The sequence below is a fragment of the Xenopus tropicalis genome, chromosome 8 (assembly GCF_000004195.4).
Source record: "Xenopus tropicalis strain Nigerian chromosome 8, UCB_Xtro_10.0, whole genome shotgun sequence".
In the NCBI taxonomy this organism is placed as follows: Eukaryota; Metazoa; Chordata; class Amphibia; order Anura; family Pipidae; genus Xenopus; species Xenopus tropicalis.
In genome coordinates this window covers 75031266-75046779 of record NC_030684.2, presented here as the reverse complement: position 1 = coordinate 75046779, position 15514 = coordinate 75031266, and the positions used below count along the sequence as shown (strand labels likewise).

The 15514-nt window shown below is 39.0% G+C and overlaps 1 protein-coding gene across 1 annotated transcript; it reads left to right on the top strand.

Annotated features, from left to right (window-relative positions):
* Positions 1-3972: 3972 nt before the first annotated feature.
* LOC105948211 lies at positions 3973-14926 on the top strand. Its single transcript, XM_031892182.1, has 6 exons — positions 3973-4246; positions 5011-5319; positions 9391-9529; positions 11467-11498; positions 12566-12639; positions 14792-14926. Exons 1-6 carry the CDS (start codon positions 4198-4200, stop codon positions 14885-14887), a joined length of 699 nt encoding a protein of 232 aa, XP_031748042.1. The 5' UTR covers positions 3973-4197; the 3' UTR covers positions 14888-14926.
* Positions 14927-15514: the final 588 nt, after the last annotated feature.

Here is a 15514-nt window from a genome sequence, read left to right as displayed (position 1 = left end):
AGACAAATAGAGGATTTCCATGTTATCTTGGATAAATAACATTTTGTACATAGAGTTTACAACTCACATTGCTGTATCATATTATATTACACAATCTTAGATACATTGTACACCCCTATATTATATTGTGATGTTAGAAATCCCTTTGAGCATATAGTATGGAAATAACCTACTGCAAAAAGAACAAAAAAAACAGTTAAACAATATAAAGTAATAAACAAAAGGAAAAGAAACACACTTTAACACAATGGGCACTGCCTATGAACCCTTTACTAGGGGGCACATTCATCGAGTTCAACGAGTTTAAATCCCGAAATGGGAAAAATTAGGATTAGATACGATAATTTCTGATGATCGCAAATATCACAAAAATGCTTCCGAAAAAATCAGAATAGTCACGATAATATTGTATTGGCAATCAGAAAGTCACTAAATTTTTGTATCGAACGATCGGAAATGGCAGGAAAACCTTTCCGACTTTGATCCTTCTGTGCATGTTTTTGGAAGCCTCCCATAGGAATCAATGGCACTCTGCAGCTCCAACCTGGCCCAAGGAAAGTCTCCCATAGGGCTCAATGGCACTCTGCAGCTCCAACCTGGCCCAAGGAAAGTCTCCCATAGGAATCAATGGCACTCTGCAGCTCCAACCTGGCCCAAGGAAAGTCTCCCATAGGGCTCAATGGCACTCTGCAGCTCCAACCTGGCCCAAGGAAAGTCTCCCATAGGAATCAATGGCACTCTGCAGCTCCAACCTGGCCCAAGGAAAGTCTCCCATAGGGCTCAATGGCACTCTGCAGCTCCAACCTGGCCCAAGGAAAGTCTCCCATAGGGCTCAATGGCACTCTGCAGCTCCAACCTGGCCCAAGGAAAGTCTCCCATAGGGCTCAATGGCACTCTGCAGCTCCAACCTGGCCCATGGAAAGTCACGATACCGAAGGTTGAATGAATCCGAAACTTTCGTACTCGGCATGACAAAATTATTTTGTCTCATAGTAACATAGTAACATAGTAAGTTGGGTTGAAAAAAGACATACGTCCATCACGTTCAACCATAATGGCTATATATAACCTGCCTAACTACTAGTTGATCCAGAGGAAGGCAAAAAACCCCTCTGAAGCCTCTCTAATTTGCCACAGAGGGGAAAAAATTCCTTCCTGACTCCAAGATGGCAATCAGACCAGTCCCTGGATCAACTTGTACTAAGAGCTATCTCCCATAACCCTGTATTCCCTCACTTGCTAAGAATCCATCCAGCCCCTTCTTAAAGCTATATAATGTATCAGCCAGCACGACTGATTCGGGGAGGGAATTCCAGAACTTCACAGCTCTCACAGTAAAAAATCCTTTCCGAATGTTTAAATGGAACCTCCCTTCTTCTAAACGGAGTGGGTGCCCTCGTGTCCGTTGGAAGGACCTACTGGTAAATAAAGCATTAGAGAGGTTATTATATGATCTCTTTATATATTTATACATAGTTATCATGTCACCTCTTAAGCGCCTCTTCTCCAGTGTAAACAGACCCAACTTGGCCAGTCTTTCTTCATAACTGAGACTTTCCATACCCTTTACCAGCTTAGTTGCCCTTCTCTGGACCCTCTCTAACTCAATAATGTCCCGTTTGAGCACTGGAGACCAAAACTGAACAGCATATTCTAGATGGGGCCTTACCAGCGCTCTGTAAAGGGGAAGAATAACGTAATTTTTGACGCACAGTACGAAAAAGTCTCGCAAAAATCGGCAAAAAAGGTATGGAAGGTATGAAAAAGTCAGATTCGGACTGATCGTACTTTAATAAATCTGCCCCTAAGTATATCTTAACTCAGTATAATCTATATTTATAAGAATCCTCTAAACCTTAAATTCAAGTTTTATTATGTCATTATAAGGACAATAAGTAGCTTGGTAAAGATCCTTGGTACCTTTAATCAATCCAAGGCTGCCAAATTGTTATCTAATACTATGCTGGTTCATTTCTTATTGCAGAAGATCCAGTCAAGTTTTACCTTCACCAATTCAATGTTAAGGTTTAGGATATTAAGGATTTTCCACACCTTGGCTATAACTTGCCTTGCTGCAAATAACATTCATTTAAGTAACTGGTGCTTGGTGATACCTACTGGAATAAGCGTAAAAGCATTTTCTAGGGTTCCCCATAGTGGGGGATTAGTATTATTATGAATATAGTTAGGCTCCCCTCAAATTTGCACAGAAAGTAAAACACAAACAAAACAAAAAAAATACCCTGCATTAAATTTATCCTGAATCCCAGTCACAGTTTGGCAGCATTGCTGTGTCATGGCAGGAAGGAAGTAGGCTCTGTACTAACATGACATGGAGTACTGTGATATAACTGGACTTGTTCACTGCTTGATCTTTAGATTGAATGTAAACTATTAAAGGAATACTGTCATGGGAAAACCTGTTTTTTTTCCAAAATGCATCAGTTAATAGAGCTTCTCTTCTGAAATCGATTTTTCAAAAATGCAAACAGATTTTTTTTTATATTTAATTTTGAAATTTCACATGGGGCTAGTCATATTCTTCATTTCCCAGCCATGTGACTTATAAACTGACTTATAAACTGATAAACTCCAGTCACACTTTACTGCTGAGCTGCAAGTTGGAGTGATATCACCCACCTCCCAGCAGCTGATCATCAGAACAATGGGAAGGGAGCAAGATGGCAGCTCCCAGTAGATATCAGAATAGCACTCAATTGTAAGAAATCCAAGTCTGGCTTAGGTTACCTGAAAGCAGTTTTAATGTGTAGTGCTGGCTCCTTCTAAAAACTCAGACTCAGGCATAATGCACTGAGATGGCTGCCTACAACTATATTACAGCTAAAAAAAATATATTTGTTGGTAAATAAGACATTGAAAGTACATAAAAATCATGACAGTATCCCTTTAATTCAGCTTTTTCTTTCACAGGCCTTTGTGGCTACAAAACCAAGAGCCAACATTTCCTTGGTTAATTAAACTTTAAGTAAACCCTAAGTTTGTAGTTCCTTACATGTTACATTTTGTTCTTCTGGAAAGCATGTAGTTCCTTACAGGTTACATTTTTACACTTGGCTGCAGCAATGCAAATCAATCGCTGAGAATATGCCCCGCTACTGTAAAAACCGCCTACCTTGTGCCTGCACCCGAATGAATGAAATAGGCTCAGGTGCAGGCACATGTAGCCGATATCCACCAAAAAACGCGAGACTTTGTATCTTTAGTGGATATTGGCTACATGTGCCTGCGTCTGAGTGTATTCCATTCATTCGGATGCAGGCACAGGTAGGGGCGTATGGCGGTATTTTTGGAAAGCGGTTTTCAGCTTGCTGAAAATATATGCCATACACTCAGTCTGGCATCAGCCTAAGAGTCAAAATGAATGTCTTTCTTGAATAAGCTTAGAAACAATCAACCAATCAATCAATCAATCAATCAATCAATCAAAGACTCGTTCTAAATTGACTGCAGTAGAGCAGTCAGAGCAGTCAGAGCTTATGGCTATACGATACAGCACCAGTGTAAATCTGTATTTTTTGTCTTTTGTTCTAAACTGTGGCATCCCTTACTATTGGTGCCTGAAGCATATGTCCTTTTCCATTGAAAACATTCTGTTACTATGGCTTTTTCCGAGAAGAGTCTCCCACTGCAGCAATAAATGGGGAGAGAGCACTATATTCCCAGCTGCATTGTTCTCAAATAATTCTAGCTACTCTGTGTTAGGTCCTTGCAAGGTAGATAACTAGATTTACAGTTCGTTTGAATAGAATTACTATATGATCACACTATAAACCACTTCAGATGCTTCAGTTAAAAACAAGCAAACTTCTATGAGGGACTGCTAGTCAGTGATAAGACCTATGAGGTTCCGCTCTATATTTTCATCTTAAGGGAGGGGCTAAAAAGCTCCAACAGTTTGACAGACAAAAAAGGGCAAAGCAAAAAAGAGGACTATAAACAGAGATGATGGAATTGAAAAGAGGGAGGAGGAGAAAGGGGAATAATATAGAAATAGCATAGTAATAGATGCAAAACAAGACAAAAGGAGAAGAAAGTGAAAAGGCAAAATTCATATGAAGAAATCCAGATATAAGAGAAGAACCACTAGAAACTGAAAAGGTGGTTACTAAAACAAGGTTGTTAGATTAAGGGGCAAAGATAAAGATAGAAGAAGAGGCACACATACAGAGAAACAATATGCTGCTGGCAGTGATACTGAACATACTGATATATTATGGCACCAAAGGTGAGTGATAGCTACAGAAGAGAAAGAATTGGAATATACACTCTGACATTAGTGTGAACTCATTGATGTAGGTATACTTGGTAAATTGGGTACATAGCTTCATACATTTTGCTTTATGATAATCATATGATGAATGTAGAGGTGAATGTGTAATTAAAGTTGTAGAGTCTGACTCTTTTTGGTGTTGTGCAATGCCATTAGAGGTATGCAATCTATTATCCAGAATGCTTGGAATCAGGGGTTCTCTGGATAAAAAATCTTTCCGTAATTTGGACCACCATACCTTAAGTCTACTAAAAAATAATTTAAACATTATTTATACTAAATAGGATTGTTTTGTCTCTATATCTTAGTTGGGATCAAGTACAAGGTACTTTTTATTACCACAGATAAAAAGGGAATCATTGTTAAAAATGGGAATTATTCCCCTATAATGAGTCTATGGGAGATGGTCTTCCCGTAAATTGAATCATTCTGCATAACAGGATTCCGGATAACAGATCCCATACCTTTATCTGAATTATACTGACAACCTGCATCAGATTTGCATCAGAAATAGTGACTGGGACTGTGCCTGGTTCCAGCTAAAATGGTGCAAATATCTCCTGTATCTCCCACACTTTAAGTACACAAGCATTGCCACTTTTAAGTGACAGAGGATAGGGGGGAAGTTGTGCAGAAGCTGACATTTCTTATATATATCTTAAAAATGCATTTCCCCTACTGTACCTTTCTTTCTTCACAATGTTACTATCTTCCCACAGGCTGCTTGTTCTCCCCCTCTTTATCTCTTTCCTTGATTCCAGTAAAGACAAAGAAGGCCCTTGTATGCAATATCTGCACGAATCAAGACTCCCACACTCAGCACATATTCACGTTCAAGCTCTCATTACTTAAGGGTAAGGTACAGAGCATTAAGAAAAATAAACGAGGTCTTCTTTATCTTCTGGACCCAAACAAAAATGAAAACCAAGGCTTGTGGAGATGTGAAGTGGAAGAATATGCAAATATCAGTGTGGAGTATTATTTGGGTCCAACCACCACTGTCTCACCTATTGAGATGAAGAGTACAAGTAAGTAACACAGTGATTGACATTGCTGGATCTGTTCTGCCTCACATGTGACTTAAAGAACTAGACTTTATAAAGGGAATCAATATAATATTTTTGACCAGTTTAGCAAAACCAAGACCCAAGCATGCGTATAAGAAAGTATTCCTAATCAGCACATGTGCATAAATGATCTTCAGGAAAGCATTTCATACTTTGCTCACAAACATTGACACCTGTAATGCCCAACTTGTATTCAGCATGCACCAATAGCAACCAAGTAATATGGCTACTATGGTGACGCGCAACGGAAGCAGGAACATATACACCGATCAACAAGCTCTTACAACTTATTCCTGCTCTGTGCTGATCGGTGTTTGTGTGCTCCTGCCTCCTTCCCAGTGCACAAAACTCAAAGATGCGGCACTCGATAAATTTCTGCTGCCCTAGGCCCAGGCCTTTGTGGCCTCTCCACAAATCTGGGCCTGATGATGTGTGAGGGCGAACGGGTGTAAAAATATTTGCGCAGACGCAGATAAATCACGAGGCTCATCTTAATGACGTTTGTAATAAAAAAATAAAATGGCAGCTGCAACGGAGGCATATTTTAAACTGTGAGAGTGAACCATAATAAAAGGTATTTAGGAAAATAAAGGTAGCGATCAGGTACATTAAGGGGTGCCCAACAATATACAATATACCAAAAGTCTTGTAGAAAAGGGTTTCCTTGTCCTATATTTGGGGCTCTAAAATAATTTTGTTGTAGAACCAGTACATTCTCTGATGTCAGTGCCCTGATTCATCTACAGTGGCTTGCAAAAGTATTCGGCCCCCTTGAACTTTTCCACATTTTGTCACATTACAGCCACAAACATGAATCAATTTTATTGGGATGCCACGTGAAAGACCAATACAAAGTGGTGTACACATGAGAAGTGGAACGAAAATCATACATGATCAGCGCTGATCAGAAATGCAGCCAAGAGGCCCATGGTGACTCTGGATGAGCTGCAGAGATCTACAGCTCAGGTGGGGGAATCTGTCCATAGGACAACTATTAGTCGTGCACTGCACAAAGTTGGCAGACTGGCAAGAAGAAAGCCATTGTTAACAGAAAACCATAAGAAGTCCCGTTTGCAGTTTGCCACAAGCCATGTGGGGGACACAGCAAACATGTGGAAGAAGGTGCTCTGGTCAGATGAGACCAAAATGCAAAACGCTATGTGTGGCGGAAAACTAACACTGCACATCACTCTGAACACACCATCCCCACTGTCAAATATGGTGGTGGCAGCAACATGCTCTGGGGGTGCTTCTCTTCAGCAGGGACAGGGAAGCTGGTCAGAGTTGATGGGAAGATGGAGCCAAATACAGGGCAATCTTGGAAGAAAACCTCTTGGAGTATGCAAAAGACTTGAGACTGGGGCGGAGGTTCACCTTCCAGCAGGACAACGACCCTAAACATAAAGCCAGGCAAACAATGGAATGGTTTAAAACTAAACATATCCATGTGTTAGAATGGCCCAGTCAAAGTCCAAATTTAAATCCAATCGAGAATCTGTGGCAAGATCTGAAAACTGCTGTTCACAAACGCTGTCCATCTAATCTGACTGAGCTGGAGCTGTTTTGCAAAGAAGAATGGGCAAGGATTTCAGTCTCTGGATGTGCAAAGCTGGTAGAGACATACCCTAAAAGCCTGGCAGCTGTAATTGCAGCAAAAGGTGGTTCTACAAAGTATTGACTCAGGGGGTTGAATAATTACGCACACCCCACCACTTTGCAGTTATTTATTTGTAAAAAATGTTTGGAATCATGTATGATTTTCGTTCCACTTCTCACGTGTACACCGCTTTGTATTGGTCTTTCACGTGGAATTCCAATAAAATTGATTCATGTTTGTGACTGTAATGTGACAAAATGTGAAAAAGTTCAAGGGGGCCGAATACTTTTGCAAGCCACTGTATATAAACCATTTTCATAAAAAATGTATATATATTTTTTAATAGTATGTGCCATTGGTAAAAGGGCAAAATTTACTGCTATATATATTCCAGTTTGGCGAGATTCTTTAATAGGTCACTTAACATAATATAAACTGTCTGTAACCAACAATCTGTTGGTTACGTATTAATTCTGGGGGTATAGGGTTGTTCATCTTTGAGTTAACTTTTAGTATGACGTAGAGAGTAATATTCTGAGACAATATTCAATTGGTCTTAATTTTTTATTATTTGTAGTTTTTTAATTATTTCAATTTTTGTTCAGCAACTCTCCAGTTTGGAGTTTCAACAGCTATCTGGTTGTTAGGGGCTAAATTACCTCAATAACCAGGGAGTGGTTTGAATGAGAAGCTGATATATGAATAGAAAAATAAGTAATATAAAGTACCAATAACAATAAAACTGTAGCCTCACAGAGCAATAGTTTTTGGCTGCCGGGGTCAGTGACCCCCATTTGAAAGCTGTAAAAGCTACAAAGAGTTTGCAGTTTGAAGAAGAAAGCAAATACCGTATATACTCGAGTATAAGCCGATCCGAATATAAGCCGAGGTACCTAATTTTACCTAAGAAAACTGGAAAAACTTATTGCCTCGAGTATAAGCCTAGGGTTGGGAAATGCAGCCGCTACTGCTAAGTTTCAATAATCAAATAACAGATAAATAAATAAAAGATAACTTTAGGGAAAGAAAAATGCTACAGCAGCAGACAAAAGCAAGTTTGGGAAGGCTAAGGAAGCTTCCATACTAATTATCAAGTACTTGCCATCCTGCTGTGTGCTTTGCATGACTAGAGGATGACAGATTAGAAAGAAAGCAACCACTTCACCTTCGTTACATATCATATCTAGAGTTGTTCCCATTTCCCCAACTATTGCAGCGACTTCATCTTGACCTATACACAGGATGTCTTGGCGCTGTCACTGTGCGCTATACACAGGCATGTAAGCAAATGATATGTGACCATTGTGCACACAGGAGGGATAAAGCGATTACTCTACTTTTGTAACTACAGGTATTAGAGACAAGTCCAGAGCATTACATTTGGTGAGAAGCAGGTATGACAGGTTCTTGTATGCACAGGGGTATTCAAGACATGGCAATATCGACATTTGAGTTTACTGCTTATTTAATTGTCTAAAATATTTATAATTTATATCTATATCCCTGTGCAACTGAAGAAGGTACCCAATTAGTGATTAGACCATGCATACACAAATCTGATATGGTCTTGGCTTGCCAACCTTACACCACAGCTCTGCATTCTGTGGTCAGATACAAGGGAGCAAGTCCATTCTTGGGAGTCTGTCCCATGTACAGGGAAGCCTATGATTGCCAAATGACTTATTTGCACAGAAGTGTCCCTATGTAATGAGAGTACTGCAATTAAACTTGAAAACTGAAAGAGGGGGCTCCTTTACCCGGTAATGGCCCGCGCATTCAGCCTTCCTGCCAATCCAGTGCGATTGCAATAGTGCGCGTGAGATTTAAACCCGGGAGGTAAGGTCTCAGGGGGGGTCGGGCTGTGTGCAACGTGAACGAGCGCAACGAGAACAAGCTCAACGAGCACAAGTGGCCCTCAGTGATGCTGCTCCGCTACGCGCAGCACATGATGTCGTGCGCCTGACGCGTCCACGCGTAAGGTCGTCCACAGGGGGGTGCGCGCAATGAGCGTATATACGGTAAACATGTAATGCGATGCAATGCGTCCAGCACCGGGCTTTGCTTCCTCCGCAGTAATAAACGGCCGGGAGAACATAACTACCGTATATACTCTAGTATAAGCCGAGGGTGCTTTTTTGAGCACATTATTAGAGATGAAAAATTCGGCTTATACTCGAGTATATACGGTAATTCAAAAACTATAAGAAACAAGTAATGAGGACCAATTGAAAAGTTGCTCAGAATTGGCCATTCTATAACATTCTAAAAGGTGAACTACTTCTTTAAGCATTATGCACAAGGCCCTGATAGGGGGAAAATATGAACCCATTGAACTACCACATGCTTGATTGTGAAGAATAGTGTTATAGAGGCAAATCACTAACCTGTGTGTTAAATACAGTGCATCAAATAGTGGGAAACATTATCTTTTACAGCCACAGAAGAAACATTTGTTGAATATAATACAGAAAATACAAGAATTCTTCTAACAAGCATCATTGTAGTTGTTGCAACCTTCACACTCATTGCTGTTCTACTAATTCCATCACGTAATCATTTCATTGGACGATGCAGGTAATATATTTTGTTTGCAATGAACAAAATGATGTTACTATATTAGTGCAGTAACTTATGCAAGTTGGTTTCTACACTTTAGTTACAGTGAAAGATAGCTTGCTTCCTCCAAAATGAGTAAAGCCTATTACTTTATTTAGTCTAGTTGTTTTCTAGTTTTCTAAAACTTTTCCAATGATTTTTTATTTTATATACATACAGTGTATATATATATATATATATATATATATATATATACAGTGGAGGAAATAATTATTTGACCCCTCACTGATTTTGTAAGTTTGTCCAATGACAAAGAAATGAAAAGTCTCAGAACAGTATCATTTCAATGGTAGGTTTATTTTAACAGTGGCAGATAGCACATCAAAAGGAAAATCTAAAAAAATAACTTTAAATAAAAGATAGCAACTGATTTGCATTTCATTGAGTGAAATAAGTTTTTGAACCCCTACCAACCATTAAGAGTTCTGGCTCCCACAGAGTGGTTAGACACTTCTACTCAATTAGTCAACCTCATTAAGGACACCAGTCTTAACTAGTCACCTGTATAAAAGACACCTGTCCACAGAATCAATCAATCAAGCAGACTCCAAACTCTCCAACATGGGAAAGACCAAAGAGCTGTCCAAGGATGTCAGAGACAAAATTGTAGACCTGCACAAGGCTGGAATGGGCTACAAAACCATTAGCAAGAAGCTGGGAGAGAAGGTGACAACTGTTGGTGCGATTGTTCGAAAATGGAAGAAGCACAAAATGACCATCAATCGACCTCGCTCTGGGGCTCCACGCAAGATCTCACCTCGTGGGGTGTCAATGATTCTGAGAAAGGTGAAAAAGCATCCTAGAACTACACGGGAGGAGTTAGTTAATGACCTCAAATTAGCAGGGACCACAGTCACCAAGAAAACCATTGGAAACACATTACACCGCAATGGATTAAAATCCTGCAGGGCTCGCAAGGTCCCCCTGCTCAAGAAGGCACATGTGCAGGCCCGTCTGAAGTTTGCCAATGAACACCTGAATGATTCTGTGAGTGACTGGGAGAAGGTGCTGTGGTCTGATGAGACCAAAATAGAGCTCTTTGGCATTAACTCAACTCGCTGTGTTTGGAGGAAGAAAAATGCTGCCTATGACCCCCAAAACACCGTCCCCACCGTCAAGCATGGGGGTGGAAACATTTTGCTTTGGGGGTGTTTTTCTGCTAAGGGCACAGGACAACTTATTCGCATTAACGGGAAAATGGACGGAGCCATGTATCGTGAAATCCTGAACGATAACCTCCTTCCCTCTGCCAGGAAACTGAAAATGGGTCGTGGATGGGTGTTCCAGCACGACAATGACCCAAAACATACAGCAAAGGCAACAAAGGAGTGGCTCAAGAAGAAGCACATTAAGGTCATGGAGTGGCCTAGTCAGTCTCCGGACCTTAATCCAATAGAAAACCTATGGAGGGAGCTCAAGCTCAGAGTTGCACAGAGACAGCCTGGAAACCTTAGGGATTTAGAGATGATCTGCAAAGAGGAGTGGACCAACATTCCTCCTAAAATGTGTGCAAACTTGGTCATCAATTACAAGAAACGTTTGACCTCTGTGCTTGCAAACAAGGGTTTTTCCACTAAGTATTGTCTTTTTTTGTTAGAGGGTTCAAAAACTTATTTCACTCAATGAAATGCAAATCAGTTGCTATCTTTTATTTAAAGTTATTTTTTCGATTTTCCTTTTGATGTGCTATCTGCCACTGTTAAAATAAACCTACCATTGAAATAATACTGTTCTGAGACTTTTCATTTCTTTGTCATTGGACAAACTTACAAAATCAGTGAGGGGTCAAATAATTATTTCCTCCACTGTATATATATGTCTACCTACACATTGAGTATTTATATATTAAATTATAAAGTTCTTATGATTTTACTGTCAACACTTCTCTTTTGTAGAAGAACATCACTTCATCATAAACTGCTTCAAGGTAAATTTGACTTAGTGTACTAAGCTACATGAATGCAGGCAGGGCTGCCCACTGTGCAACTGTATTATTGCAGCAGAGATGTATGTATGCATTTATATCTTTATTTATAAAGTGCTATATATGTACACAGCGCTGTACAGTAGAATAGATTAATACAACAGGGGGTTATTAAAATAATAAAAGATACAAAGTATGATAATAAATACAAATAAATAGAAGGTACTGCTGCAACAAGAATCTAAGAAACAAGAGGATAGCAGTTCCTGCCCGGTAGAGCTTACAATCTAGTTATACAAAAACCTTTGGGGTACTTCATGTTATATAGATATGATTCCTTGGGTACTGTATGCCTGATCACTTTGCATAAGGTATTCATACTATAAGCTTGGCAAAAAAATTAAAGAAAATGTATAATCTCTATGTGAGCAAATCATTTGAAGAAATGAGCAGTTGTGCTGGCAAGCAAATTAGTTTTAAGGTTTATAGAACAAAGAGTGATTTTTTTGCACCTGTATATGTAAACTGTCAAAAAGCTCCACTGCTGCTACTTTCAGACAATTCCCACTGAATACAATGAGAGGTGGCAGTGGGCAATTTTTGGCACCGAAAACACAGCAGGCATAAAAAGTACTCTAAAACATTGCCATGTGAGCCATCAGGCCTGGAATGGGTTGAATTAATTTTTAGCATAGGAAAAACTATTTATTTAGAAGCAAGTTCCATGTTCCAACCTAGAGGTACAAAACATGGTGTAAAATGAAAACATGGTATCAGTGTATACTATGAAAGATATTTTATTGATAAGGCTGGGGGAAATGGCAAGGGGTGCTGCTACATAGCATAGCATAGCTAGGCTCCAGCAGCTATGAATATCTTCTGCGCACACTTTTAATCTAATGTAGCAGTGGGAATTATTTTATATCTTCTGAGTGCTGGGGAATGAATGTGAGAAGGCATGCGCAAGGGGGAGCATAGGGAACCCTATTACTTTCCTCTATAGTCCTATGTACTATATAGGTTGTAAACACAATTACACTAATATATTATAATATATGTGCATCTTTCAGGCAACCTGGAGTCTAACAGTTGGCCCCTTACAGATGATTTCCATTTTGGAGGCCATATTCCATCCCCTGAAACGGTAATCATTCAACCAACTCTTTCTATAAAAACCTCATTCACATATTCTGTCATGATTTTTAGGGTACACTTTTTATTTCTAAATTACACTGTTTACATAGCAAATAGTTCACTCTGCCATTTAAAATGTTATTCTTGAACCAACAAATGTATGTTTTTTTTAGTTGTAATATTGCTGTGTAGGCAGCCATCTCAGTGCATTGTGCCTGAGTCTGAGCTTTCAGAAGGAGCCAGCGCTACACATTAGAACTGCTTTCAGGTAAACTTTTCAGCCGAACTTGGATTTCTTACTATTGAGTGCTATTCTGATATCTATTGGGAGCTGCTATCTTGCTCCTTTCCCATTGTTCTTCTGATCGGCTGATGGGAGGAGGGTGATATCACTCCAACTTGCAGCTCAGCAGTAAAGTGTGACTAAGAGCACAGGTCACATGGTTGTGGCACCCTGGGAAATAGATAATTTCAGCCCCATGTGAATTTTCAAAATTAATTATAAAAAAAATCTGTTTGCATTTTTGAAAAACTGATTTCAATGCAGGATTCTCCTGGAGAAGTTTTATTAAGTGATGCATTTTGAAAAAAACATGTTTTCCCATTACAGTATTACTTTAAAATTCCTAAATGCTTCTCCAGCATGGAAGCACCCATTCATAAAATATTCATAAATGCTAATATGAAGAAAGGCCTGTGCCTCATTGAAAATACATCCTAGTACAGGTATAGGATCTATTATCCAGATAAGGGATCTTTCAGTAATTTGGACCGCCATACTAAGGTCTGCTAAAAATCATTAAAAAATATCAATTAAACATCAGATTGGATTGTTTTGCTACCAATATGGACTCACACAGCTTTGTTACCATCAATTACAAGGTACTGTTTTATTATTGCAGAGAAAAAGGAAATCGTTTTTAAAAATTAGAATTATTTTCTTAAAAAAAAAGAGATGGCCTTTCCATAATTTGTCTCTTTCTGAATAATGAGTTTCCAGATAGGGTATCCTATAAATATTTCATCTTTAATCATTTAGAACTTAGTAATTGTTAAACATTAGCTAACCCCATACAATATATGCAATACTATATGTGAAACTTTCCAGTACCAGTGGGGAAAATCAATTTTCACTTTTTTTTGACAAGAAGTAAGAGGTTGAGCAGACAGAGGTAGAATATCTATGTAGATTAGCAGCCTACAGAAGGCTCTGTTTGTCAGTACACCTTGTTTTTATGCAACCAGATCTAGCATTTAAGCCAAATATTCAAAACTAAGTACCTCCTTTAAGGCCACTGGGAACAACATGTTGCCCATGAGCCACTGATCACTGCACTAAATGTTCATTGTTTATTTTTATTCACTTTTTATGCCTTTCCAACTACCCAATGATGAGAAGTATTAACCATGGATGTGGTGAAAGGACATTAAGGAAATGTAATGTCTTAAGCAATTTTTATTGGATTTGTTTGCATTATATTCATCTTTTCTTTCAGGTAAATGGTATATGCTGCATGGGTATGTCATGATTGAGTTTTAACTCTTGCAGTTTTGGAAGAAACATAACATAATGGTGCTTTTCAAATTAGCTGTTATTGACCTTTTCATGTTATAGCTCAGCATTCAAACAGTAGAAGCTTGGTGCATATTTGCATTTCCATGGTACAGAAAATCTAATTAATTTACTAGAGAATGATTTTAAACATGTTGACTGTGTACGTGCTTACACTGTGTTAAAATAAGTTTAACTTGTATGATCTGCAATGAAATATGTTGGTGACTATTCACAATTATAATATTAACTGGCAAATTTATTAGAAAGAGGAACAACATTTGTGAGAAAGTTTCTGTTAAAACCCAGCAGCAAAACTCAATTCATATTGACCCTGGTATGAATCTTGTACCTAGGCCCCCCCCCTCAATTTATTGTCCCTAATCTCAGTCACCGCCATATACTTAATCTCAGGTCCTCTATGCTGCCTGGTATGCTCCTACTTACGTTTCACGCAGAGAAATATCAATCTGTACACCAGTGGGTGCAGCCTCTGAATTTGGTGCGTCAAAGCACCTGTAAAACATAATTATTACAGCGTACATTTTCAGAAGAAGCACAGAAATTTACCACAGTCTCTGATAACATGTTCTATCCTATTATTCCCTAGGATGATAATGTCTCTTACGTGGAGCTAGATCTGGTTCAGAAATCTGAATGCCGGCCTGCAAATCCTCGCTCTACTATTTATGCATCTATTGTATGATTAACATATTTGAACAGTTCATTAAAATGCCCTCGGTTAAATAAATAAAAAGTCCAAGACTTTTATTTTTCTTGAAATCTTCACAAAAGGTGGCATTAACCTTCACAAAGCATGTTTTTAAAAAGTACACCACTAATACCAGTACTGGTGCAATTACGATCTTTCCTGTGACCATTGGTCCCCCGTTAATGATCAGGGGTGAATAGAGATTCTACCTCCACCTGCCGATTCAGCACTAAACGCAGATTTTGCTTGGGCGCCGATCAAAGTCTTTAACTTGCACAATCAATGAGATGACAGATATCCGCAGCCTTTACGATAACGATCGTCTCGTCGATCCCCAATACATGCACTAAATATCGTACAAATAAGGTTTTGTAGGATATTGGTGGGTGTTTATCCAGCTTAAGAGAAGCCAAGTGCTTTTATTCAGGTCATGGAATTCCGAGGTGTATGTATGTATGTTTAACTTTATTTATAAAGTGCCACAAGGGTACGCAGCGCTGTACAATCTTACAAAATACAAAATTACATATATATATATAAATGCACAGGGAATAAGTGCCATGTGGTGTGAGGCATAGTAGGAAGGAGGTCCCTGCCCCGTAGAGCTTACAATCTAAGTCC

Excerpts from the sequence above, each read along its gene's own strand:
- LOC105948211 (XM_031892182.1), top strand. The coding sequence starts at position 4,198 with ATGCTGCTGGCAGTGATACTGAACATACTGATATATTATGGCACCAAA. Across the intron at positions 9,530-11,466 it reads CATTTCATTGGACGATGCAG|AAGAACATCACTTCATCATA; the intron begins GTAATATATTTT and ends TCTCTTTTGTAG. Across the intron at positions 11,499-12,565 it reads TCATCATAAACTGCTTCAAG|GCAACCTGGAGTCTAACAGT; the intron begins GTAAATTTGACT and ends TGCATCTTTCAG.